The 27701-nt window shown below is 38.1% G+C and overlaps 2 protein-coding genes across 15 annotated transcripts in view; both read left to right on the forward strand.

The window, feature by feature from the left end:
- The window catches only part of LOC127453818 (farnesyl pyrophosphate synthase-like), a 38094-nt gene extending 31159 nt beyond the window's left edge, over positions 1-6935 (forward strand). For 2 of the 12 annotated variants that reach the window (XM_051720510.1, XM_051720504.1), the window contains 8 exons: positions 3291-3431; positions 3521-3601; positions 5127-5249; positions 5491-5579; positions 5747-5819; positions 5899-5976; positions 6088-6222; positions 6361-6935. In XM_051720510.1, the coding sequence (XP_051576470.1) occupies positions 3291-3431; positions 3521-3601; positions 5127-5249; positions 5491-5579; positions 5747-5819; positions 5899-5976; positions 6088-6222; positions 6361-6561 (921 nt within the window). In that variant the 3' untranslated portion in view covers positions 6562-6935. Of the gene's footprint in view, positions 1-1412; positions 1535-1625; positions 2913-3290; positions 3432-3520; positions 3602-5126; positions 5250-5490; positions 5580-5746; positions 5820-5898; positions 5977-6087; positions 6223-6360 lie in introns of those variants that run through there. The other 10 variants (XM_051720506.1, XM_051720505.1, XM_051720503.1 and 7 more) reach the window with 10 other exon arrangements.
- Positions 6936-10800: 3865 nt separating this feature from the next.
- Positions 10801-26604, forward strand: rusc1 (RUN and SH3 domain containing 1). 3 transcript variants are annotated; one of them, XM_051721295.1, is made up of 12 exons: positions 10801-10969; positions 12614-15772; positions 17831-18844; positions 19495-19614; positions 19722-19798; positions 19989-20006; positions 20291-20465; positions 20875-20980; positions 21108-21154; positions 22131-22914; positions 23122-23277; positions 23824-26604. In XM_051721295.1, the coding sequence occupies exons 2-12, from the start codon at positions 12703-12705 to the stop codon at positions 23987-23989; spliced, it is 5733 nt and encodes a 1910-aa protein (XP_051577255.1). In that variant the 5' UTR covers positions 10801-10969; positions 12614-12702; the 3' UTR covers positions 23990-26604. The 3 variants fall into 3 exon arrangements, with proteins under 3 accessions (XP_051577255.1, XP_051577256.1, XP_051577257.1); XM_051721296.1 differs by lacking the exon at positions 19989-20006 and having other exon boundaries at positions 10802-10969; XM_051721297.1 differs by lacking the exon at positions 17831-18844 and having other exon boundaries at positions 10812-10969.
- Positions 26605-27701: the final 1097 nt, after the last annotated feature.

Here is a 27701-nt window from a genome sequence, read left to right on the forward strand (position 1 = left end):
AACAATTCATTAGCCAGATCCGTAAGCCATTTCAGCACATATAAAAGCACATTTTCTACTCTTCTCTCTACTTAAATCACCTTTTGCAACACAGTTTTTTCTCCCTGTGTCAACACACCATACATAAAGAAAATCTGTTGCATTAATTGTGGAAAGTACTCCAGTAAGAAATGCTCTGCTCCTTTGTAACACCCAGTCCTCACATGCAAACACTTCTAGATGAACTGAGATTGATTATATTACATCAGATCTTTATCAATAAACAAGCCACAGGTAAGTAAGCCATCTGTTTTGGGTGACATTAGAAGCAAAGCTCTTGTAAGAGCTAGTGGAAAAAAGATAAGCAGCTGGATGGTCATTGTTGAATGGTTGGAATATTTTATAAAACATGTTAAATAGCATTCTTAAAACATTTGCAGACTTGGCACTCTGCTTGCCTATATGTGCCTCATAAACATTGCTATCTTAGTTTAGATAGTGGTATAAAGCAGTGATTTTCATCCAGGGGGTCGGGACCCACTAGGCATCCTCAGCATACTTCCAGGGGGGCCTCAAGATCTCTTAAAATTATTTAAAATATGATAGATTATTATAATTTTTGTATAAGTATTCTAACTCAACTTACCGAAAATGCTAAAAATGTAATAACTCCCTTCAACAGCTTGCTTTGTATGAAGAATATACAGCTCTAGACATTTCTGGAATCACAAGATTTAAGGAAATATCTTATTATAGATATATCTTAAAATATAAATATCTTATAGCCTACATGGGGGGCCTTCGAATATTTTATCAGATAATGGGGGGCCTTGGAGTAAAAAGGTTGAGAACCACTGGTCTAAAGCCTCACCAATCAAAGCATCTTTACAAAAGTTGTTAACGGATACTACAAACGTACTGTATAGTTTATGAACAAATAGACAGGAAGCAAAATACCTACAAAATCATTCAATTTATCTGTTGCCACAATATACAGGAATGAAAAATTAATAGAATTTAATTCAAATATCCTAATTAAATCATGTTTATGATCTGCAAACCATCCCAAAAACAGTTTAGCATTTTAGTAGTGAAGAATTGCCAGTGCAATATTTATTACGTAAGAGTGTATTACGTAAAGCATGTAATGTGAGTCCAACAGAGAAGAAAACCTACTGTACATCATACTGTAAGATTCAACAAGTTTCCAAAACCTGATTGGTCCACTGGCATTCGCTCCACCCTTGGTTCTGCTCATGTCTCTTCTCATTGGCTAATTTCTCTGGAGCACATCCTCGTTCGATTGCTTCAGCCAATGGAGGTTCGTGATGTCAAATGAGCTTGTGCGTACACGCCTCAACAGATCATTTGCAATGCATTTCGGAGTTTGTAGTTTAAATGTAACACATGAGACAGCAACATATGTACTGAAAAACTACAATAGTCGGTAAGCCTTCGGTTTTATGTGCCGTCTTGACTGTTTCGTACGACAGGTAAAATAAAAGCTCACAGATATGTGTGTGCCAGTAGTTTGAGCAAGAACTGGTTCGTAATGGTAAGTCAAAGTTAACCTCTTGCTTGATTATATTCAAGTTAATTTTGATTGTCATGAGAATAATATTTTTATCTCTGTCTTGCTAAACTAGCAGAGTTTGCGACTACGTTTACCTTTGAGAGTGAAGTTTGTTTATAACTGAAGCGTCCCAGGTAATAGGATCGTTTCGCTTTTTGTAAAATTGGATATAGTGAATTTTGCATCTGTTCTTCAAATATATACTTTCCTACTGTTTCTGATAAAGGCTGTCACACTGATGTTAGTCATCTCGTAACATCAGCTAGTGATAGTTCATCCCAAAATAAAAATCCTCTAATTTAGACACCCTCATGTCATCTCAGATGTGTATGACTTTCTTCTGCTGAACACAAACAAAGATATTTAGAAGAATATTTCAGCTCTGTAGGTCCATACAGTGAAAGTTAAAGGTGGCCAGAACTTCGAAGGTCCAAAAATCACATAAAGGCAACATAAAAGTGATCCATAAGATTCCAATCCATGTCTTCAGAAGCTATATGATAAGTGTGGGTGAGAAACAGATCAATATTTAAGTCCTATAAATCTCAACTTTCAACTTCACTTTCAAATTCTTCTTCTTTTGTTTCTTGGCATTTCACATTCTTTGTGCATATCTCCAGATACTGGGCAGGGAGGAGAATTTATAGTTAAAATGGACTGAAATATTGATCTTTAAGTTTCTCAACCACACTTATCATATCGCTTCTGAAGACATGGATTAAACCACTGGAGTCGTATTGATTACTTTTACGCTGCCTTTATATGATTTTTGGAGTTTAAAAATGTTGGTACCCATTCACTTTGTTTGGACCTACAGAGCTGAAATATTCTTCTAAAAAAATGTTTTGTGTGTTCATTAGATGAAAGAAAGTCATACAGATCTGGGATGGCATGAGGGTGAGTAAATGATGAGAGAATTTTCATTTTTGGGTGAACTATTCCTCTAATCCGACTGCATAAAATTTCCAGTAACCATGGCTTAAGAATATTGGTGCACTTCATGTATTCAAATGAAGTGTCTCTGCTGACACAGAGCCAATGGATCAATTTAGGGTAAGATATCTAGCTAATTTCCTGCATCCTAAATATTTGTAGTTCATAAGTGATGTAAAAATCATGTTGTCAAATGTTTCCCTGTGTCTTAACCATCTTGTATATATTTCTCGCTCTCATCACACTGTGTTTGTGTACTTCATCGCTTCAGGGTGACAGCAGGTGCATTAACGGTGTGCAGCAGCAAGGAAAGATGTTGTCAGATGCTCAGCTCTTTGACAGGGAGTTTGAGAGGCTGGTGTCTGAACTCACTGAGCAGGACTTCACTGATCCAGTTCTCACTGATGCCCTCAACAGACTCAGAGAGGTGGGGTAAACTGCTGCTTTTGAGTAAAAGTGAAATAAATAACAGGCTGCACTGTGGTTAACAACATACAACTTAAATACAGTTAACACAAAATATGTTTAACAACATAGATGATGAAGACTTATTGTAATGTCCGCAGCTAAATGTTTATAAAGGGAGTCTGTTCATAGACTTTAACTAATGTTGAGTGTTAAAAAGAATAGATTTTACCAGAGAAGAGACACATGGAGGCTGACACACAAAGCATTTGCAGTTTAAAACACCAGCACAGATTCCTTCATCCACACTGTACTGAATTTATTGTACTCTTGTCAGGAAAGAATCATGCTCCGAATCAAGCTCTTTTGTATGTTGAAATATACACGTGTTTTTGTCTAGGTGCTTTGCTACAATGCTCCTGGAGGCAAGAGAAACCGAGGGTTGTCTGTGATTGGTTCACTACGGGAGCTGGTCTCTCCATCTGAAGTGTCACCTGATGAAGTTCACCATGCTCTTGTGGTTGGATGGTGTATTGAACTGGTATGTGAAGATCTTGATTTGTCATTTAATTGCTATTTAGCAGTGCAGTATCATTAGAAGGTGGGCAATATAGATTTTTTTCTCCCCAGCTCCAGGCATTTTTCTTGGTGGCTGATGACATCATGGATGCATCTGTGACGCGGAGAGGTCAACCCTGTTGGTATAAGAAGGTGATTTATGCTTGTTGTGGCATGCCTGAAAATAGTAATTCAGATTTCATCAAAACAAAAGTGTATCGATAACCAGGGCCGCATTAATGCACGGGCTTACCTGGGCTTAAGCCCGGGGGCCCGCGGCAGCATATGAAAACGTGTTCTGCAGGAGACGCTGATGTAAACATAGAGAGGGTACGCAACGGCTAAACCAGTCCGTGTAGCGCATGATCATTTAGTGAATATGTTCAGCTAATTTTCATATTATTCCAGTGGATATAATTTGCAGGCAGTATTAGTTTATATGCTCTGGCACTATTTTCGTGAGTACGCAAAGAGTAGCACTTGGACCATTTGCAACGTTTTATCCAATTTTCGTGAGAGCGCTAATTGTAAGCCAATTTTCGTGCCAGCGCAAAGTGCAAGTGGGCTTGGGTAAGAGTGTTTGCGCAACTGTGGGTGTAGGTGTGCAAACTTTGGGTGTATTGTATGTAAATGAAATGACAAAAAGCGCAATTTGCTATTATCCTGAGGAATATGCCATTGCGCTAAGATGTTTCAAAAGCAGGTCTTATCTCAGCGCAAAGTTCAAATTCAGTTCCTGCATTTGTAGTTAGGAGATTTCACCAATAGGTGGTAATAAAGTTAATGTCCAAACTCTGAAAATATAGTGAAACATCAAATTATGTCCCTGACAATCACTGTTGTAGCAGTTTTAAGAGAAAAAATTATATTAGATTAAACTATCTAAAGGTCAATGTTTTTTTTTTCAATTATTATTATTATTATGTTTATATTTACAGTTGTATTTATGATCTAATTTATATTGGTATTCTTTTGTCATAGATTGATTTTTTTGAGTGAATAAAATGTTTGGATTTAGTATGATTTTTTTGACCACTTCATTATTTTGATTATATTTTAGTTTCATTTGAAGTGTAATTTAAATTTAGAAGTATTTTTGGTTAAATTTTTTCATGTTTCAATAAATGATTTTAATTTTTCAAAACAAAAATCGACCGGTAGAAGGGAAGTGTGTGCCGATACAATCACTGTTAATACTAACCATGATTTGTGTGTCAGTAAATGAAAATTATTAATAATTTGTACATTTTTTTAACAGAGCATGCATCCAAATTCTGAGGAGAATCACATTTTCTATGCATATAAAAGGAGCGTGTCACTGTCATAGAAGTATGCCTGGCATTCATCAAGGACGCAGTTAATGGACAAAATTTAATTCACACTACCAAATTCTAATGAATATGCTGTCTTTGTTTATATCACTGGTGCTTGAGCGAATGGACTATATGATAGGATGTAGATGGTGAAATAACCGGAGAAGAACCTCAGAATTAAATTGCACTTGATCCAACCCATTTGCACGTTCCGCACGCGATTTCGCTAAACCCACTTGCGCCTAGACTTAGCACATGCTTGCAAAAAATACCAAAACTTTATGGCCATGCCCATTAACACTGTGCGTAACGCTAGCGCTCTTAAAATAGGGCCCCTCATCTCTGAGTTGTTTTGTATTTGACAGGAAGGTATTGGTCTTGATGCCATTAATGATGCTTTTCTCCTGGAAGGGGCCATCTACCGCCTTCTTCGCAGACATTGCAGAGGACAGCACTATTATGTCCATCTGCTGGAGCTTTTTACTGAGGTAATGCATGCAAAATATATGATCAGTTAGATCAGTGTAACACATGACATGTACACACATTTGAACGTACTGTTGCACACAGTTAGCTTGCTCATACAGATGTGCAAAAAACTGTTATGCAGTGTCCATCACGCAGCTACATATTGTTTAATACTGATCCAAACTGATTCAACTTTACAAACAGCGCATTTTAAAACTTTGAGACATAAGTACACTTAAACCTGAATCTTTTTATTTCAAGACCTCTTTCCAGACAGAGTTGGGGCAAGCTCTAGATCTGTTGACGTCGCCTCCACTCAAAGTCGACCTTGACCGCTTCACCATAGAGAGGTGAATGGGGAAGTGTGAATGGAACTGATGAGCAAGCAAAGAAAGGGATGTGGGGTTTTCTAGAACAAAATAAATCTAAAAACAAAAATAATGGCAGGAAAAGTGTTTTGGCAGTTTATCTCGCAAAAATATTATTTTCCAATTAACTATCCTTGACTAATTTACAGGTACAAAGCCATTGTGAAATACAAGACGGCATTCTACTCCTTTTACCTTCCTGTGGCTGCAGCCATGTACATGGTTAGTGTTAAAAAAGATTTTACATGTTTGTTTGTGTATATTAATATGCTCCAAGCAATTATTTTGTTAATTATTACAGGCAGGAATTGAGAATGAGACTGAACACAACAATGCTAAAACAATTTTGCTTGAGATGGGAGAGTTCTTTCAAATACAGGTATGAGTTCGAAGAAACACTTTTGATGCCTGGTACTGTCTCCGCAAATATATTAGAATTTCCCCATCAGTTTGTAATATCCAAAAGCATTTAGAACATGTTTTTCTACAGGATGACTACCTTGATTGCTATGGTGACCCTGCAGTGACTGGAAAGATCGGCACAGATATCCAGGACAACAAATGCAGCTGGCTGGTGGTGATGGCTTTGAGGATCATGACCCCTGAGCAGAGGGCAGAACTAGAGGTGAGAAAGTGTGGGATATCTTACACCCTTGTAACAATGCAAGTGAGAGGGAAAGTTCAGTATGGAGAGGGTGCAACACATGAATGCGGTAAGAGTTTACAATTTGCACATCTAAATGGTCTTCTCTCTCTTACTCAGGCATGTTATGGGCGTAGTGATGCTGAAAGTGTTGAAAGGGTCAAGGCATTGTATGATACTCTGGAAATGCCAATCCGATACCACCAACATGAGGAGAGGAGCTATCAGTGCCTTCAAAAACTCATCCAGCTTCATGCTAAAAATCTGCCCCATGCTGTTTTTCTTAATTTTGCCAAGAAAATATATAAGAGGAACAAATGAGGAGAGGTTCTGCAAAATTGGGACACAGACTTGGTCAAATAAATGTGCTGTGAGGGATTATAGTGGTTGACTAAATATGGAAATGGTAGGTTTTATCTGCACTTTAAATATATGCTCAAGAGTTGTACAGTAAAAATATGCCATAATTATTTCAATAATATTCTGGAAGTTTTTTTTTAAACCTGGAAAAGCAGTTATACATTTACAGACTATACCAGGATCATAGACCTTTGTTTTAAACAAGATTTCTTGGGCATCACACACTGTCTGTCTCCCTGGTTCCTTTCTTGCTCATTGTCCTCATCACTTTTAAATGTTACTGCTGGATTATAGAAAGACAGCAATGTGCTTTTAATAAAGATTTTTGATCAGCAGTCATTTTCACATCCACTTCTTTGTGAGAGGTGTTCAAATGAGTGTTTGTATAGGAAAACAAGTTTTCTGAGGACTTGTGGACCTTACTCTGCAGATATGCACATGAAATGAGAGAGTGGGGTAAGATGTGTTGCCCCCTTAATCCAGGAATCACTGCAGACATTTTGTCATGTGATTATATATTTCGATTAGAAAGTGCCCATCATAATCGGCTGAGAAATGGTAAGCATTTATTTTTTTTAATCAAAGTTTTCTACATGGTAGGTAAAATGTATTTTATCAAAGCAAATTTATTAGTTCTACAATGAATACATATCACATGTTGGTGAACTGCCATTGTTAAAACCATTAAAAAATTTTTTTTTTTAAAGATTAGCCGTGAATTATGTAATTAATCATTATTCACAAATGACAGCTGTAGGGTAAAGTACACTAGATGCTTTGGGGTGGGGATGATTTTCCAGGGGTGGTTGCGGGAGGTGTGGTGCATAAGCTTCTGCTTTACGCATATGATATTTTATTATTCGTCTCCGATCCCACTAGATCTGTGCCTTGCCTCCACAGAATTATTAATTCCTTTTCCAAGTTCTCTGGATACAAAGTCAATTGGTCTAAATCCGAAGCTTTAGCTCTTGACTGCGTACTGCCCAGTTACGGCCTTTCAGCCAGTGGCCCAAACAGGGCATTAAATATTTAGGTATTTTATTCCCAGCAAATTTACCTGATTTAGTTAGTTAATTTTGACCCTTTAATTAAAAAGTTTTCGAGCGATGTGGACAGATGGGGTTCATTACATTTATCGATGATTGGGAAGGTTAATGTTATTAAAATGAATTGTATTCCAAAATTTAACTACCTGTTACAATCTCTCCCTATAGATGTCCCCCTCTCTTATTTCAAGCAATTTGATATCATAGCGAAGTCCTTTATTTGGAATGGTAAACGTCCCAGACTACATTCCAACAAATTACATAGGCCGATTGACAAAGGTGGGCTAGGCCAACCCAAGATTTTTTTTATTATTATTATGCATTCAGTCTCAGATATTTGGCTCACTGGTCACTTCCACCTGAGAGAGCCCCTCCCTGGTTTTCTATTGAACAGGAAGTCCTTGCCCCTATTTCACCATTGCAAAGTCTTTCTATTAAACTAACTGGAGAAGTTAAGTCATACCCTGTTATTTCACATTTGCACATGATTTGGACAAGAGTGGTCAGAGTGTTTAATTCAGACATTTTATTAAATGTTGCCTCAAGCATATGGCTGAACCCAAAATTATGTATCAATAAGTCCCCTTTCTGTTGGTCAGAGTGGATTGTGAGGGGGGATAATACACTCGGCGACCTGTGTGAGAGTGGAGTGTTGAGATCTTTTGAGAATCTGGGTCATCATTTTGGGATTCACAGATCTCAGTTCTTTAGGTATCTACAGCTGCGCCACTTGCTCTGTACTATTTTTGGGAGTAGCACACACCCCCCTAAAGTGGCAGATGCTTTGGGAGAGGTGATTACTGCTTTTGAAAAAGGTCATGAGGCATCAGTGTATTACTCCCCGCTGGTTCAGGGTCTGGGGGATGGATCTTTAGCTTCTATCAAGAGATTATGGGGAAAAAAATTTGAATTTGGTATTGGAGGAAGAAGTGTGGACTAGGATTCTAAAAAATGTCAAGTCTGCATCTAGAGATGCAAGGGTTCGCCTTATGCAATTTAAGATTTTACATAGATTTTACTGGACACCCTCTAGATTATATAGGCTTGGTCTTAAAGACACACCCAACTGCTGGCATTGTCAATCAGAAGTTGGAGACACAACTCTTGCCTTTTGGGAGTGTGTTAAGATTCAAGATTTTTGGATGAAGGTGCAGAGCTATTTGTTTGACGTTTTGGGCACTCAAGTTTTGCTTTGTCCCAGACTTTGTATTTTGGGTGATGGAGCGGTCATAAATTTGGGGGACAGATTTATAAAAAATTGGGTTTTAACAAGTGTTATGATTGGCAGACAAGTCATTTTAAGAGGTTGGAAGTCCGACAGAGCGTCATCATTTCCAGAGTGGTGTACAGAGATGGGGAGGGTGGCAGCGTTTGAAGAAGGGGTATCTAGAGGATTGGGTAATTTGGACTTGTTTATGGGAAAGTGGGGCAAATATTTGGCATTTTTGGAGGGCTCTTGGGGAGGGACAGTGGAGAGAGATGTAGAGGTTATATGTGTGATTTATTATATTTTATTAATTATTTTATTTTTTAATATTTGTTTTTGTGTGTCTATAATTATGTTGGACCACTGGGTTGGGGATTGGGTGAGGGGTGGGGGGTGGTGTAGTAATAGAGGGGGTTAAGTATTGATTCTGTTTGTATATGTTCTTGCTTTTATGTGTTAATATAGGAATCAATAAAAAAAAATTAATATATAGATGCTTTGGGGTAAGATGTGCTAGTGGTCGTGAGCTTTGCATCCATATGCAGGAAAGACTATTACACTTGTCTCAATGAAAGTAGGGACCAAATCTCTTTGAAGAATCTGAGGGAGCGCTTCCAGAGAGAAATGTCAAACATAAAAAAGAAAATGATCAAGGGCTTTTCAGACAAAGTTATATATTGAAGAAGCTACTTCATCCCCACAAAGTTTGGTGTAATGCAAGGAAAAAGCAATATACAATATTTCTTTGCATCCATGTTTGGTATGGGAATAATAATGTAGTAGATTTCTCAGTTTGTTCAGTTATAAAAGCCAGGGTTTTCAACCCAGGGTCAATGAAGGTAACTATATATGGTTGAAATGTTCTAAAGCTGTATTTTAATGGAAAGAAACAATGTTACATTTACTGGAGAGTTGGTCAGTTTGGTTTCTTATAGTGTGTAAAACCATTATTAAACAAATGTAATGTTGAACAGTAAATCTCTCTCTCTGTAAAGATAGTTAATTGAGAAACTAGGTCAACACAAGTTTATCCCAATATAATAATGCTTGTTAAATTTGTTAATGATAGTGAAAAGTAAGTGTGAACATATGAGAAGAAAAGCATAGCATTGCCATTTTTATATTATAGGGGATCACTGGGTTTGCTAATAGAAGAATCCTGCAATACAAGATCGTTTTGTAAGCGTCTTTGTTTGTTTTCTTTTTGTAATTCTACCAAGAACATTTTTTATGTTTTGAGAATTTGGGAAATTGTTTAATTATTGAAGTATTATGAATATGACACCTATTCCTGGCTGAATGGATATGCTATTTTTTTATTTATTTTTTAATGTCAGTGTGCAGCAAATTATGACTTTGGATTGGGATAGTGAAATGCATTGATTTTGTATAAACAAATCATTTATTTTCATATTTTTATTTAAAATGTAAATTGATCAAGTACTCCCCAAATTATTCAACTTATCTCCACATATGACAAAATAGGGCAAGTTTTGTCACTGGACCAGTTTCTTTACAGAGAAATCATATTTCGGTAGCACTTTATTTTACAATACTGTTCTACATTTACGTACTATATAATTACAACAACTACAGTAGCCTAATTACTAGGTACTAACCCTAACCTTAACCCAAATTAAGTACATATAGTTACTTACTATTACTCCGTATTGTCTTGGGTAAGTACATTGTAAGTAAACTGAAAGTACACATAATGTAAAATAAAGTGCAACCCATATTTCTATGGCCCTGTGTTATAGAAAGATCCTTATAATTTGTTAATGGCAGACATTCCGAAATATAGTATGGCATATTAGTTAGATCTGTCTATTGGCTTTCTCTTTGCCTGGAAGGCAACTTCAATAAAAGGTGGCTAACCCCACTCTCCTCTGTGACACGGCAATCGGCCAAGTGGCCAGAGAAGATGGAGAGACTCTGCTGATGGGGTGTGGTCACATGGACGGGATGAGAGACAGAGAGAGGGGAGGGCTGAATGACGGTCCGGAGCGCTAGACAGGAGGAAAGAGAATAACGGCGTAGTTCGGCGGAGCCATGTCTTAAAGCTGGAATAGAGATATACATCAAGAACGAGTCTTTCTATCCTTCCGAAAATGAGGTAATTTTTATTTATTTATTTATTTTTTCATAAAATTGTTTCCTTGGTCTTTTGCGGTTTGTCATACTGTGGGATTTTCTGAAGGATCTGTTTTTGGCTACATACATCGAAGCTATATCATAAACTTGCACGTTATTGATCTTAAATATTTGTTGTGCACGGTTCTTTTTGATACAGTACCATCAAAGAGGATGAGGTGGCACGGCAGTGCGGTTTAACTCGACATCACATCTTATTAGACAACCTTTCTATACGCTCCATACATATTTCATATTAGACATTCCGAATTAAAAAACTAATATTTTACGGTATATGAATTACAATATATAATGCTCAAGCGGGTAATTACTTTAAACCTGAGTTTATTTACTAAGCGCGCGCTAGGCCTAGATTTACATCCTCCGTATCCAAGGACATTGGATGCGAGCAAGTGCATTGCACACGGTGTGCACGCACTGTACAGCTGAAAACACAGCGTTAGCCATTGCTCTTATTTTCTGTTCCACATGCATCCCGCAGAGAAAAAGCACATATTTTGTGTACAGAGAGATTTCTGGATATGTTAAGCCTAAATTTGCCAAAACATTATTCTTCATTACCTCCTTTTATACAGTATGTAAAATAATATGATTTATTTTCTGCAATAGGCTTGAGCAGATATTTAGATTATTAATCTATAGATGATGTAAAATTGCGAGAATGAAAACACATTTTTTCTTATCAGGCCATGGTAGAATGCAATAAATAACTCTGAAATGATCTGACTGTATAATTGTAAATCTGTTGGCAATATTTATTAGCATTGTCTTTCCTACAAACAATACATTACAGGTATATTAGATCAAAATTGGTGCTATACACTCACTGAGCACATTATTAGGAACACTATAGTCCTAATAAAGTGCGCGACGTGGTCTTCTGTTGTTGTAGCCCATCCGCCTCAAGGTTGGACATGTGCATTCTGATATGCTTTTCTGCTCACTACAATTGTACAGAGTGGTTATCTGAGTTACTGTAGCCTTTCTGTCTGCTCAAACCAGTCTGGTCATTCTCCATTGACCTCTCTCATCAACAAGGCATTTCTGTTTTTTGTTTTTGGCACCATTTTGCGTAAACTTTAGAGACTGTTGTGTGTGAAAATCCCAGGAGATCAGCGGTTACAGAAATACTCAAACCTGGCACCAACAAAAATGCCACGGTCGAAATCACTGAGAACACATTTCCCCCCCATTCTGATGGTTGATGTGAACATTAACTGAAGCTCATGACCCATATATGCATGATTTTATGCATTGCACTGCTGCCACATGATTGGCTGATTAGATAATCGGATGAATAAGTAGGTGTACAGGTGTTCTTAATAAAGTGCTTAGTGAGTGAATGTAAAAGTATTATACAGAGAATGCCAGGAGTTGTAAGAAAGCTGGTGTATCTGTGTGTACATATGTCTCAGCATGACAGAACAGTGTTGATATTGTTATGCTCAGAGATTCTGGGTGAGATACAGTGATGTGCAATATTACTCCAGGAGCAACAGAGAAGTGATATTATCTACTATATCTATTAATATTTACCAAATGATGATACATTTTTGGCTTATGTGTTTCTAAACAATGTCTGACTTGATGTCTTTTCATATTCCAGGTACTGACAGGATCCAAGATGTGACCTCATATGTTTAAAGACTCATACAAATAACAAAAACATTATCAGGACGTAAAAACTATCCCACCATGCATCCCTCATCTCGTCCATTTGTGCCCCCACGTTCCCGCAGATTTGACAATAGGCACTCGGAAGCCAAGCCAAGCCAAGGGACCAAGAGGGAGGACAAAAACATGAACACAGCATTTTCATCCCCTCGACGAGGCACCCGGGGACCACCTGAGTGTTCCAGGTTAAAGGGCCCCAGTCAAGGTGCTCGAGCCTCAGTAGTTCAGCCCAAACTTGTGCGGCCACAAAAGAATAGTGCTCAAGCAATCCCAGCAATCTCAAAACCAAAAAGTGGATGCACTGTTTCAAACCTAGCCCTAGATGTGGATCCAAACTGCAATCATCCCAGCCTACCATGTCTGTGTTGTGATGGTCATTCACCTCAGGATAGCAACAGCCTTTATAATCACAACCATTTCAACAATAACACTGTAACCATCAGGCAACAAATGAAGCTAGCACCACCACCTCCTCTCAAGGATAAATTGGCAGTTCTAAAACAAGACTTAAAAGAAGATGAGGGCAAGCCAGAAGTTAAGCAACCTCATGCCATCCCAGTCGAGGAGAAAAATGAAGAAAATGGCAATGTGGATGAAAAAGATGAAGCTGGCCTCAAGAATGATGACAACAGTGTAAATGTAAATGAAAATGTCGATGTAAATGGTAACGGTAATGGTGATGGCGATATTGTTGATGATGATGAAGACGATGAAGATGATGATACACTTGTCCCTTCTTGCGGCAATTGCCCAGAATCCATGCTGGACTTCTCTCTTACATCTTCCACCTCATCTTCTTCCACATCCATTAGCAGCTGCTCAGATCTGGAGTGTGACTGCCCAGATACATTCTCCCTGTCATCACAGGACCAAGAGGCTCCTGAATGCTATCCATCTTCACTTTCCCCAGACTTTCAGACCAATATCGTACCATTGGATCTCAACGCTTCTGCAAGACCACCAATTTCCCCTTGCTCTTCTGATGAAGGCTATCCCTCTGCCCCATCCTCCCCCTCCTGTGACTACACAGAGAGCAAGCCATCAGAACAAGGAAAATGTATTAAAGTGGATCTTCTCAACTTTATAGACTCCATGGAAGAGTTGGGCAAAGTGGATCTGTTCTACCGCATTGTTCAGATTGCACATTGGGAACTGGATGGTGAGCTAATTGTGAAAGATAGGCTGGATCACCAACAGAAGCTTCAGAGGGTCAACAAAGAGGTGAAATTGGCCTATCTTTTGAAACTGCAGGAGGAAGGATTGGACTTTGATGATATCACTGGAGTTTTGAATGATTTGGGCAATATTGACATTCCATGGAAGCTGTATAAAAACAACAAATCATTTGATTCCCAGGAATTTTCTGATGCAGGGGTGGATCTGACAGCCCCTTCTGATCTTGATGAAACCCCTCTCCCTGATTCTCTTGCTCCATCGCCATTGGATCTTCCTCCCCCTCCACGGCCCCCAAAACCTCCAAAAAGACATGCGAGTGCCCACCCAGAATCAATCACGTACAAAACCATTAGTGGACATACCATCGCAGTGTCATCCACCAACGACACTTCTCCTTTTTCAACAAGTGTCTCTGTTCCTCCATTGCCTCATTTGTCATCCTCACTCCAGGCCTCGAAACCTCTTACCCTTCCTCCTCCTCTTTCTCAGCCCGTGCCCTACTTCACCCTAAATACAGACTCGCCCACTTTCATCTCCCCCACACCACCTATTCCTCCTCCTAGAAGACGTCATAAGGCCCGTCTAGAGGCTCAGAGGCTTGCTGAGCTTGAAAGAGAAAAGACCCCCCAGTCCCTTCCACCTCCAATGTCCAAACCTCCACCATTGCCACCTCCACCTGCGTTGTCCCCACCTCCAGCTATTCCACCTCCACCATCACTCCCACCCCCTCCATCTTTTCATGTATTGGATGTCGAAATCCGAAAGTTGCTTGCATTGGCAGGCCTTACCCAAGCTGAATTGCTTAAACTCAGTCCTGAGTTGGGTGTCTGTGTGGACGTGGTCCTGGAGAATGATCAGCAGGCAATATCTGGTGTCTCTCAGATGGGAGAAATTAGAGTAAACAGGACACAAAAAGATAATAGGGAGGTTGTAGATGAGAGGTTGGATTCCATATTAAGAGAAGAAACTATATTTGGGAAAGACTGGTCTACCGGTGTGAAGGAATTAGATATACTTAGTGAAAAGGACAATTCTAAAGATGAACAGAAAGACGCAAACAGGACAACGTCCTTCGTGGAAGCAAGGCAACGTAAGAGTGATGATGGAAACTGTAATAATAGCTGTAGCTGTGGTTTTGGATCCAATGTTACCTTATTTCCCCACTCATATTACAGTGCCAATCTTAGCAATACAAACATCCCGAATGTAAGCTTTGGGAATTTTGATTATACTTCAGTAATGTCTGACACCCCACCACCTCCTCCTCCTCCAAGACCTTTGCCCCCTCGTCCACCAGTAGTTTCCAATTCTTCCGAACTTCCCTGTCTCAAGCCATGCACTCTACCTGCCAATGCCTCTCGCCCAGATAGATTTGACTGGCTGATAGCCTTTACCCCAGATACAGAGTCTCCACCCCTTGAGATGCGAAAATCATCCAATGATGGCATGCTGCACAAAGCAACTTCAGGCTCAAAAGTCACAACCTTTAAAGAACTACGCAACAGAAGCAAACAGAGTTCCCCACCTGCTCCTGTTCAACCAGAACCAGATCCAACTGTAATCACACCAGACCCTGATTTCCTGTACAACCTCAAATGGAGGAAAGAAAAAATTGATGGGGATGGCTGGGAATATACTTCCCAAGCACAAGCTTCTTTTCTCCAGCCGCCACCTACTCCAGCCTCGTTGTCCCTCTTTAGGGAAATGTGCCGTCTGAATATACAAGAGAATTGTCCAGCAGAGCTGGCCAGCAATGCTTCCCAACAAATTGGCTGTTTGGTCAGTGAAGGCAGCCTGAGGACTTTTTGTGGTGAAAGAGATAATGAGGGTCACACCAAAAAGACAGAAGATGAAGAGAAAGTGGAGGTTAGAGGAATGGCAGATGGAGCATGGACTTTGGAATCCAGGACAACAGGTAAAGTTACAAATGTTACTAATTGATTTCTAAGGTCTTTTTTTCCTTCTTGTGATTCTTCGTTAGAAACAGCTTTGCAAAGATTCCTTGTAGTTACTCTACAGTATATGATAGAGCAGTTAAATTTAAGTTAAAATATTATAGAGAGGATAACAGAGTGTAAAAGGACGATGGTTTGATGACATGGAAAGTGGTGAGCCAAGATGAGAAAAACGCAGCCAGATGGGTAGATGAGTAAGCAGATCAAGACTGGAGAGAATCTCAGAATGCAGCAGGCCTAATGATGTTGTGTTGTTTCTCATAATGTCATCAAGGTTTTTGATTATTCATCCACTCAGTGGCAAATATAAATTTTTTCTCATATCTTCTCTTCCTTTTCCTGGCACACCTTCTTTGGCTTTTACTTGAAGCAACCTTCCATTTGTTCAAACATCAGTTCCTAATTAGTTTTTAGCTAAACTGAGGTCAGATGACTCGACATTTCATGAGAAACATAAAATGGTATCACCATCAGTATTGTCTTTGTATTTGTTCTTTCTTTTTTTTTTTTTTTTTTTTTTTTTCAACAAATTGCAATTTCTCTTATGCACTGCTGCTTTCAATACTGATTATCTGTCTAAGGGAAAAGGCAAATTTGCCTAGATCAGGTTACTCCACTTTTGACAGCAGATATTTATGGCCTCTAATGTGCCTGTAAATTGAGTACCAAATGCACATTTGAGGGAGCCCCCATTTCTGTTTACAAGAATTACACACCATACAACTATGCTAAGAAATAATGTCATATAGCAGTATTAGTGCTATTTATATTATTTATAGATATCTAAATGTATGAATTTAACACTTTGGCATTTTAGTTCTTTAAGTTGTGCGTGTCTGTGCACGTGTTTTGTTTGTATTACAGTAATACATGACTGGTGAATTATTACGTTCCTCACCACTATTTTTCTAGCTGTGGCAAATAGCCAGTGATTAAGACCTTATGCCTTTAAGTGTACAGTAGGTAGGGCATGACTCAGGCCTTTTCACCAATCACAGTACAGAAAAAACGGCAATAGGGAAACAGGAAAAGCAGAGTCAAACTGACCTAATTTAAGAGCGAGCTCAGCAGAAGTAAAGGTAAAGTAAATTAAAGACTTTTATATGTGTAAATCATAATAATCTAGAGAAATGTATGATAAAAAAAGAATCAGACAAGACTTTTTGATTGGCTGAGGCTCAATAAGATCTTAGTTTTTCAACACTGAATCAGCAATTCATTGAGATGCAACATACAATCTACTGATATGAATCAAAAGATTATTGTACTAATCTTGAGACATCAATGTCTTGTAGCTTGCTTTTGGAGTGCAACTTGCCATGGCAGGTGAAATATAATCTTAGTGCAGCTCTTAGTTAGAGGGTGCTTTCCTGCACACAGCCAAATATTGCGTATCTGACAGAGCTGTTAAGGATTGCAAACCATATTCTGTGTTCAAAAACGTTTTGGTTTTTGAAGAGGATTCTTTTGTAGTTAAAGAGGTGGAAAGGGGAAGAAACATGGGTGTGGCACCTAGTATTCTGTGCAGTGTTCAGGAATTTATGTAGTACTTAAAGAAATATAACCCAAAAATGAAAATTCTGTCATAATTTACTCACCCTCATGTCGTTCCAAACCTATATGACAATTTCTTTTAATGATCTAAAATTATAAACTTTAGCCCATCTGTGGACCATGACTTCTATCCATTTTACCTTACCATGTACTCTGGTGTTGTGCTGTGCAATGTTCAGATGTTTGTATGATTAAGACAGAACGCTCTCTATACATACAGAATATTGAATGTTTGAAGGAGTTCTGTATCATCTGTTTTGCCCTCATATTTATTACACAAGTGCATTCTCTCTTCTTCAAAATGACACTAACATTTTCTCCATTCTCTCTTTTTTGTCTGTTTCTTCACTGCTGTTTTACTATTCTGTACATCCTATCGCTTCTGAATCTCCTCCACTGTTATATCTTTACAATTCCTTACTTGTGTACCCATACATGCTTTTGCATACTGCCTTCTGTTAAAGTGTCCTCACCTCCCTTGTCTCTTGCCTTGCCCCACTCCTCGACCTCTCCTTATTACCTGCACTCTGGTCCACTGTCACAAGCCTCCCAATTTTACCACACTGACACTAACAGGGATCATGCCGTGGCCCAATATGGGGCTTCCATATACATTTCAAAACCACCATGCATAACTCCCACCTCTGACCCCAGTAGAGAGGACAATACTGACTCCCTGTACTGTGCTGGCTCAGAAAACAAAAAGTTTTTGTTCTGTAAACAAGGAAATGATCGCAATGGTAACATGGATTCTCTGTACCACCAATGCAATCATGCTGAAAGCTTTCTAGATTCTTTATACCTCTATGGCCCTGATTCTGACAACAAGACAACAAACTTTTGTCCTGGGTTTAACAGTGAATTAGATTCAATCAAAAATGAAGACTCACTCTACTGTGATGGCAAATACACAAGAAATACCTTGAAGCTTTTCACTGAACCTGAACCACCAACTGACGTTAACACATTCACTGACGGCGACATAACACCATATAAAAACATTGATATGCAAAGCTACATAACTATGCGAAACCTCAAAAACCGGAACTATACTAACAGTTACCAAAATGCTAATTATCTGTTTGATTTGAACTCTGACAACGATTACACTGCACCACTTATTGACTCGTTTTTTGACTACAATAGCAACGAAAAGACAGCACAAAACAAACAAGAGGTTGAAACTTTCCCTGCTTACTACCTTTACCACCCCAAAAACTGCCCCCTTCACAAGGGTGCACCCCCACGCCTGTCCCCCATAGGTGCAATTTCCCCTCCTCAAAGGTCCGGGCCACCAATTCCTGGTACAGATGTTGCCCGTCTCTGTTCACCCCTCTTCCCTCGCAGTCACACTTTTCCTGCCCTTGCCGCCCCCCTCTATTACCCCTATCTGTACACACATCCTGTTCAAGCCCCTCTGCAGGAGCCATCGGTCCCCATACTTCACTCTCAGCAGAGTCCACCACCGCTCACTTTGAGTAAGAAGATCAGTGCATTCTTTCTGTCTCATTTCGCTCATTTTCTGACTCCTCTTTCCCACTTTATTTCATTGTAAAGCACCATGTCTGTTTGTTGTTGTGTCTCCATTCATATCATGTTGATATTAAAGCCCTGTCAGTGTCTGTGACAGTGTGGAATATGTGGTTGTCTGTTGCATGATGACATCAGAACCTCTTTCTGAAAGTGATACTTTCATGTTATGTTTTACTATCCAACTATGTTGCTTTTTGTTTGCTTGTAATCTTTTATTGCAAGTAATGTAAATTAAATGTAATTATTGCCCTCATTTAAACTTTTACTTTTTTAAACTTTTAACATTTATAATTTAGATGATTTTAAAAAGGTTGGTATTTATTTTTGGTGCTGCTTAGCATGGTTTGTTTTTTACTTACCCCTGTGTATTCATGCATGTGACAAATCCAAATATGTTTCACTAAAATTTCTCGTACTTCTCATATGAATAAATATCTTTCATAATTTATTCATTAATATTTGTATCAGATAGTCTGTACATGTTCTTCATGAACTACTGTCCTGTACTGCACTGGATATCTCAAGTTCAACTGCAATACATTATCTTCTGTTAATCGAGTTTCTAACCCCACCCTTTTTTCTTCCCTCCTAATAGCTGTTCGCAGCATCTTATTTGCTGGCTCTGAGCAGAAGAACGTGGCCTGGATGGGAGATGATGTGAGGCTCGCACTGAAAGCTGACGGGCTGTCTTCTGCATGCCCGCACGAAAAGAGAAGTAATATAGTACAGCATTCCTCATGGTTATCAAATTCACACGAGTGTAGGTTTGTATTTATTTTTATTTTGCTCTTGTAAATTAATGTTGTCATTTTTATCACACAGCTCTTGTCAATGCAGTCAGTGTGGCAGTAGAATCTATTTTGGCCCAGTTTAGTTCATCCAGGACCGTAGTGCAGAAGGTTAGTTTTGTGCCTGTGTTGGCTTTCAAACATCATTGACACCATAACATTTGATATGAAAATTCCCACAGAAAAAAAAACAAAACTTTGAACAATAAAAGAATGAGTAAATCCATACCTGTTTTTCCCTCGATCTCTCTTCATGACACATTCATGCACTTGGCTTATCTCTACCTTTTTCTTTGACCAGTTTCACTCAGTAGATCAGGTACTTCAAAGTTCATAAATATGAGCTTTGTCAGTAACTTATTTACACACTAACCTCATGCACATTTTCTCTTTCTGTTTTCACCTGTTTCTCTAACTTTCTTCTTATGTCTACCTCTTTTATTCATTTTTAAACATTTTATATATTTTTTATTTTATCTCGTCCTACATCTCTTCTCCATTGCTTTGCACATTTTTATTCTTTCCCTGTCTCTCTGACCCCCCACCCCCCTTGCTTGTCTGTCTGTCTGTCTTCCATTGCCCTTTCTTCACCTATGTTCACAGGCTCTCTCTGGAGACAGCAATGTAAATCCCTCTTTGGGTCGTATGGTACTGCAGTGCCTTTGCCCAGCCCTGTGCAGCCTGCTCTCTGATGGAATTAAGCCCCACCAGAGTGACCTAATTGCAGGCAGAAGGCCAAATTCACCCTGGGGATTGGTTCAGGCCTCCACCAAACCAGGTATAAGACACCTGAACCTTTAGTAACCATCTCACATCCTTTCTCCTACATCTGCATCAACCTCTTAGTCCTGCACTGTTTTGCACATTTTTATTCCCCCTCGCTTTCTATCTCTGTTTCTGTCTCTCTATTCCTCAGCCTTCCCCTTTTATTCTTGTGTTCTTTCCTGGGACTCTCAATCCCTTCAGTATTGACTCACCCATCTTTATCATACTTCTTATCTTCAGACATTCTTCAGTTTTTTTCTTCAATGTTCTCTCAATCTATCTGCTTCTAATTTTCATCTGTCTGAAATTTTATGTAACATTAAGATGATTTCAGTAAATCTTACAATATGATGCCCTCCCCTCTGGATGTAATAACATTAAAAAATTGAAGATTTCCTTGTCTTTTTAAATTAATTTCATAGGCCCGAGCACACAGGCTTTGCACAGCCTCCAGACTAAAGTAGCAGGGCTTTCCCAACTTAAACAGAGCAGACACCGGTTCAACGCCTTCCTGTTTGGCCTTCTCAAGTAAGCCACAGCCTTCCTCAGTCCACCTGAATTAGTGTAAAATTATATTGCTGGCAAAATGACTTAAATCATTGAAAATGTAATCTCTCTATTTTTTTTTTTTCTGTCATTGAACCCTGTCCTACAGTATCAAACTCCTAGATTTCTGGTTTTCTCATCTGCAGTCCTGCAGTGGTAAGTATTCACATAAATACAGTGGGCAAACAAAGATTTTTTAAACAAAAAAATAAATAACACTCGGTATTTTAGTCTTGTTTTCCAGTAAAAATATCGAAACATCTGTAAAAAAATATGCATTTACTTGAGAAGCAAAATTGCATAAGATATTAAGACTTTTTTTTACTTTATTTAAGCATAACTCCAACATAATCTAGTGAGATTTATGCTTTAAACAAGAAAAACTAAACTTAACTGAAGTAAATCTATCAAACGATAAAAACAATAGATAGATAGATAGATAGATAGTAACATGATCACACAGGACAACTGTAAGTGCATTGTGTCAGTTGTATGGGAGACCACAGTTCAATCCCTATTCAAACAAGGAAGTAATCATCACATTTTCATAAACAATCACGAGCGTGATAAGGAGATTGCGTTTTTATCCCGAACACTGCATTTTGTCTCTACTAATGGTTAGAGTTTTGATTGGGGGTAGATTAAATAAAATAAGCATTTCTCTTCACTGTTTTACACCCTGTTCAGCTGAAAACAATAATTTTTACAACTGGCTTCTGGTGACCTCTCCTGGATATAAATAGATGTCACACTTGTTTATATGCTCTGAAACACTTACCGCTTTAGCCTCTGGAGGCAGTGTTTTCAAATTTGGTCAATGTATACCAATTTCGGGTTAAGAAAAATAGGCACACACTTGCCGAATTTTATGTGAGATCAGGCTGTAGATAGATAGATAGACAAACAATATTATAAATATATTCAATTAATTGTGCTTATTTAATGGTTGATAACCCATTATTAATTTATCACTCTAATGCCATCAAAGATAATGTTTTAATCAATTCTACAGTATTTCTATCATTGAAAGTTTTTAAATTTCATTTCAATAATGGCTTCTGTCATTTTCTCTTTCCTTATTTGAATTCTTACTCTTGCCTGTCAATCATTTCTCTCTTTCTCTCTCCTACAGATGTGTTAGAGACATATTATCGCCCTACTTCCTTCATGCGTCTATCACTCACTTCTTGTCAGCCTCTCTTTGAGGAGCTCCTCCTCCTCCTGCAGCCTCTCTCTCTTCTAACCTTCAACCTCGACCTGCTGTTTCAGCATCACCACCTTGACCCCGCCTCCCCAACTCTTACCCCAGCTAGTCACAGCTCCGAGATATATGGCCCGCCTAATGAAGACTTATCACCTAAGGTGCTTTTCCAAAGGAGTGGTCATCATCTTGGGAGTGTATTAAAGCAAGACAATGGTGGTTTGGATTTACAAAGCACCAGTCCCAATGCAGGTCTCACAAGCCTACCCAGTCATGCTCTTGATGTGTTTGAAGAGGCAGCCTATCGCGATCCAGTTTCGCTGTCGTCTGGTGTCACCAAGGAGAAAGCCAGTCTTCCTTTATCGTGGCTGAAAGGGAGTGAGATCTCAGCACCTCTTAGTGGTGGGAGTGGAGCAAGTCTTTCGCAGCAGGCAGGCCAAGCTCTTCAACAAGGCTGGGGGGCAGTGATGCGTCTGGGGGAGCATTTAGGGCAGAACTTTGGTTTGGCCAACTCTAGCTCCTCAGAGGATTTTAAAGGTCCTAACTCACCAGATGACTCCAAGACAAGCTTCTCACTGAATCCAAAAAGTCCAGTTGAAAACAGACAGCAACCAAGAGAGGAGCTTTCCTTGTGGGATAGTGGAGCAGCTGTTCCTTGGGGCCTGGGAAGGCTCTTTGGAGCTTCTAAGAGCCCCAACAACCCTCCAACAAGCAGGTTTGATTATAGGATCCTTGTGTGTAGGATTATTGGGAATGTTTCCCATTGCCCCCCCCCACCCCCGCACACACAGAATTGTTATTATTGTGTGAACATTAAGCAGATGAGATATGTTTTTTTGTTCCAGTTTAGCTTGTTTCAGATAAGATTATGTGATGTATCGTTTGCCCTCTCTCACTCTTCCATACTGCTGCTGTAACATAGGCGCCCTTCTCAGTGGCTCTCCCCTGGCATATCTGTCCTTACCCGCATAGTGAATATTGGCCAGGGTTTTCCGTCTGAGGAGAAAGACCTCCAGAAAAGCAAAGAAGACGAAAATGAAAAGAGTAAGGAAACCAGAGATCAACCGAGGCCTTTAAGGTAAAGTTTCCATTAGATTATTAATATTCTTACTAGATTAATTGTGTTTGTGTGTCAGACGTTCAGCCGCCTTCTCTCTTTTGGCCTTTATAGTTTAAAAACAGCTTGATAAAACAGGTGAAGTGTGTAATGTTTATCAATGTTAAAATACTATCTCAGCTTAATATGCATAGACAACTATAAGTAAGCCATTTGTTGGTGACTTCCCTGAAGAAGTGTAAACACTGTGATTCTGTAGCACTATCAAAACATTGCTTTGTTTGTTTGAGAATCCCGTTCAGCCCAACATTACAACATTGGCTCAATGAATGGCATGAATTTGAGGCAGGACTACAGTATCTGTTTCACCAATAGCAGACAGCAGGCGTGTTCAGGAAACGTCTCTGTTTTTGCAATTTCATTTGGTGCCACAAGTGTTGCAGAAATTACACTCTTCATCTTTTGGTATTTTGCTTTTGGTATTTATGAATATCAAAGCATACTTTATCTAAGTCTTTGAAACTTTTACTATCAACAGTCTGGTAAATCTATTTTTGGATTTATTAGGGTGATCAGAACTCTGTGTGACCACACCGGAATTGGGACAGAACTGAGCTTCAGGAAAGGTGAGGAGCTTGTTCTACTGGGTGGTGTGGACCATGACTGGATTCGCTGTCGTCAAGGTGACAAGGAGGGCCTTGTTCCCATTGGTTATGCTTCACTTGTCATGTGACTTTAAATCCTAAATGATACCTGGATGTTTGTGTGAAGGAATATCAGGGGATAATTACTAAAATATAAGGAAAAAGAGACCATATATAGATGTAGTAATTAGTAGCTGTGTTATGTGTTTATCTGTTTATTTCTGACCCTTGTGGCCTGGTTTGCGATGTCTGAAATATTTTCTGTGATATACTGTATAGGGCACAAATTCACCATACGTTACTGTACAAATCATATATATATATATATATATATATATATATATATATATATATATATATATACATATATATATATTTACCATAGATTTTATGAAGATAGATAGACAGATAAACAAAAAATAAAAGTGAGTAATGAAATGGAAAAATATTTGTATTTATTATTAGGTGTTCGGCCATAACAAACTGCTTACCCAAAAGCTTGCTTAAAAAAAGCTCAGCACACAGTTATCCAAAGAAATGGGTATATTTGTAAAACATTTCAGTATAGTACACCATTTTAATACCTATAAACATAAACAATAAACCATTATCCTTATGCATCTATTCTGGTTCCACACAAAACTGTGTGTGTGAAACCCTTCGTATTTTTCTTGACATATCATCAGCCCAGCATTATGTTGTAAAGGTAAGCAGAACTTATTGAGTACTGCAATGAGTCTTTGTTATTCTGGAGCTGTGTGACAGAAAGATAGTAAAAGATTTACTGAAGTTAAATCTTTAATTTATTAATGGTTTGGTTTTGTTGGTATTATTGAGCTCATTTTAATAAGGCTCTTTAGAGATTAACTGACAAGTCAATCTATTAAGCAATTGCTTAATGATTCAGATTGCTTTATTCCTCAACATATTAATGCTTTTTTGTCCTAATTTGTAGACCAACAATAAATAGAAGAAAATGGTAGATTATTTCTCGATGTTGCCTAAAGATGCCCTAATTTACACCCTTTTATTATCCCACTTACCAAAATGCGTACCAAATGTCTTTTTTGAAGAATCACATTGGAGTTGGATTATAATTCTATTATTGTTGTACAACTATGAATGGTAATAGTCAAACATATTAGTGTGGTAGTGTGTAGATAATTATTTTATTTCTAACAACATGATGGCTAATGTGGTATGATCTACTGTATATCACCATGAGCTTGATAGTGATGACTATGCATAAATTGTACCGTACTATTTATGAGGCTTGTTGCTGGGGAAACCATATCTGATTGACAGCATTAAGGATTTTCTTTTGAATGGATATTCTGTGTTGTTTAAATGCTTTGAATCAGGGGTTTACATACTGCATGAACATGTATGAATGTGTGTAGACAATAGGCCTATCAGTAAACCCAAAACACAACTTGGTATCTTTCTTTATTTGTGAGCATGGGTACATTCACTCAAAATACAAACACTCCATGCTTAATATAAGGGCCATGACTGTAGTAGCTGTAGTGGGAAAGGTGATCTAAATTTGACCTTGCGTATTCTTGTTTATTAAGTGGCACCCTATGTGTTTTTCACAATTGAACGCTCAACTGTAGTATTATAAATGTTACCTTTCATCACTAATCAAATGAGCTGCTAATTAATTGTATCTTCTTGATAAACACTGACTAAATTAATCCATTGAGGGAAAGAAATGATTATACATTGCATTTAGTGTCCACCATTGGACACTCACACTGACTGATGGAACAGCTATTAGAGAAGGCGTGTTGTTGTGTTAATGTGCAAGTTTGCATGGAATAAAGCTACAATCCATCACACCACATACTGATGTACCTTCTGGACTGTTCCAACCAATAGCAGAAATGCAGTGTGCTACAATAGCAGTTACCTCATTGAAAAAAAAAATACCCCCGTAGCATTCACAGCAATGTATGTTTACTGTGTGAAAGCTGTATGAACTTAAATCTCAAGTTTACTTAATATATGGGATTTATCTAGCAACAAGTATGTCAAGGGACATTTGGTTCATTATTATTGGGTAGTTTAGGGGACATATTTAATAACTTAAGATCTGAGACTGAACTCGGTTAGCTTACGATAATTGGCTTGATCTTCAATGTCCCTATTTAAAATAAACAAATAAGGAAAATGCCCTACATTTTATCATGGTAAAAAAAGAAAAAAAATCATAGTTCTAGGATAGGCTGTCATGGACTTCACAGGGCAAACTGCAATGATGCATGATTAGGATTTTTCTGTTAATTTATTAATATTGTTTTATTATTTTGGTAGCTGATATTTTCATTTACAATGTGCATTTACAGTTGTGAAATGTACACGACATTCATTTGTTTTGGAGAAAGCGTTTCTGCATCATAAAGAAAGTGTCTTTATTGTTTGTGGTTAATTATATCAATTTATTCTATCAATTTATTCTATCAATTTCTATCTGTTCCTCTTGTCTGTCTCTCTATCTATCTGTTGGTGTGTGTGTGTGTGTGTGTGTGTGTGTGTGTGTTTGGTAATAAGTTGCATAGCTCTCTGTAGTAATGTCCATTGCTGGTAGCACATTTATAGCATAACGTACTGTGTACCAACTCTTGAGTTCTGTAATTCCCGTGAATCAGCTCTATGCATGTTGCTGTGTAAATATACCCAATAAAATAAAATAAAAAACATACTACAACTTGTATGGCTAATAGAGTATAGTGCTGAAGAGGTATCGCTATAAGATGTTTTGTGGCCACAAGATGTACAGTGTTTTTTTTTTTTTCAGTCAGTGCAATTTGCCTTGGAGTTCTCTGCTGTTTATACACATATGAGCTGCAGTACCACAGCTCACATGAAGATCTTGTTCTTGAAAGGACAAACATGATAAAAAAAAAAAAATGTATTTAGCACAGTTTTAAGAATATTCAGACTGGCATCATGACAGAGAAATGTGGCTAAATGAAACAGTTTCTTAAAATATAGAATTTTTCTTTTGTATTTGAAGTTATCCACACTGTCCATAATGCAGTGTGGAAAATGTTCCTAAACTCACATATTTACATTACAAATGTACAAAAACAGGCTTCAGAAGTGCAATAAATGGGATATACCTGCCAAATCCCAATCTTAGGTCTGAACCACAAATAATTACCAAGTAAATCAAAAATTGTGTGCATTTTTTTAATTGGAAAGCAATCACAAGCATACATTAAAAAAAAAAAAAAAAAAAACTAATAAAGACACTAAATATTTTGCTGTCTTTTTCAATTACAAGTTATCACTGCTCTCATTTGTCTTAGAAAATACTGACTTATTAAATATTACGCTAACCTCAAATTTACCATGCATAGTTATATATATACAGGTGCATCTCAATAAATTAGAATGTCATGGAAAAGTTCATTTATTTCAGTAATTCAACTCAAATTGTGAAACTTGTGTATTAAATAAATTCAATGCACACAGACTGAAGTAGTTTAAGTCTTTGGTTCTTTTAATTGTGATGATTTTGGCTCACATTTAACAAAAACCCACCAATTCACTGTCTCAACAAATCAGAATACATCATAAGACCAATAAAAAAAACATTTTTAGTGAATTGTTGGCCTTCTGGAAAGTATGTTCATTTACTGTATATGTACTCAATACTTGGTAGGGGCTCCTTTTGCTTTAATTACTGCCTCAATTCGGCGTGGCATGGAGGTGATCAGTTTGTGGCACTGCTGAGGTGGTATGGAAGCCCTGGTTTCTTTGACAGTGGCCCTCAGTTCATCTGCATTTTTTGGT

This window comes from Myxocyprinus asiaticus, chromosome 16 (assembly GCF_019703515.2).
Source record: "Myxocyprinus asiaticus isolate MX2 ecotype Aquarium Trade chromosome 16, UBuf_Myxa_2, whole genome shotgun sequence".
Taxonomy (NCBI): Eukaryota; Metazoa; Chordata; class Actinopteri; order Cypriniformes; family Catostomidae; genus Myxocyprinus; species Myxocyprinus asiaticus.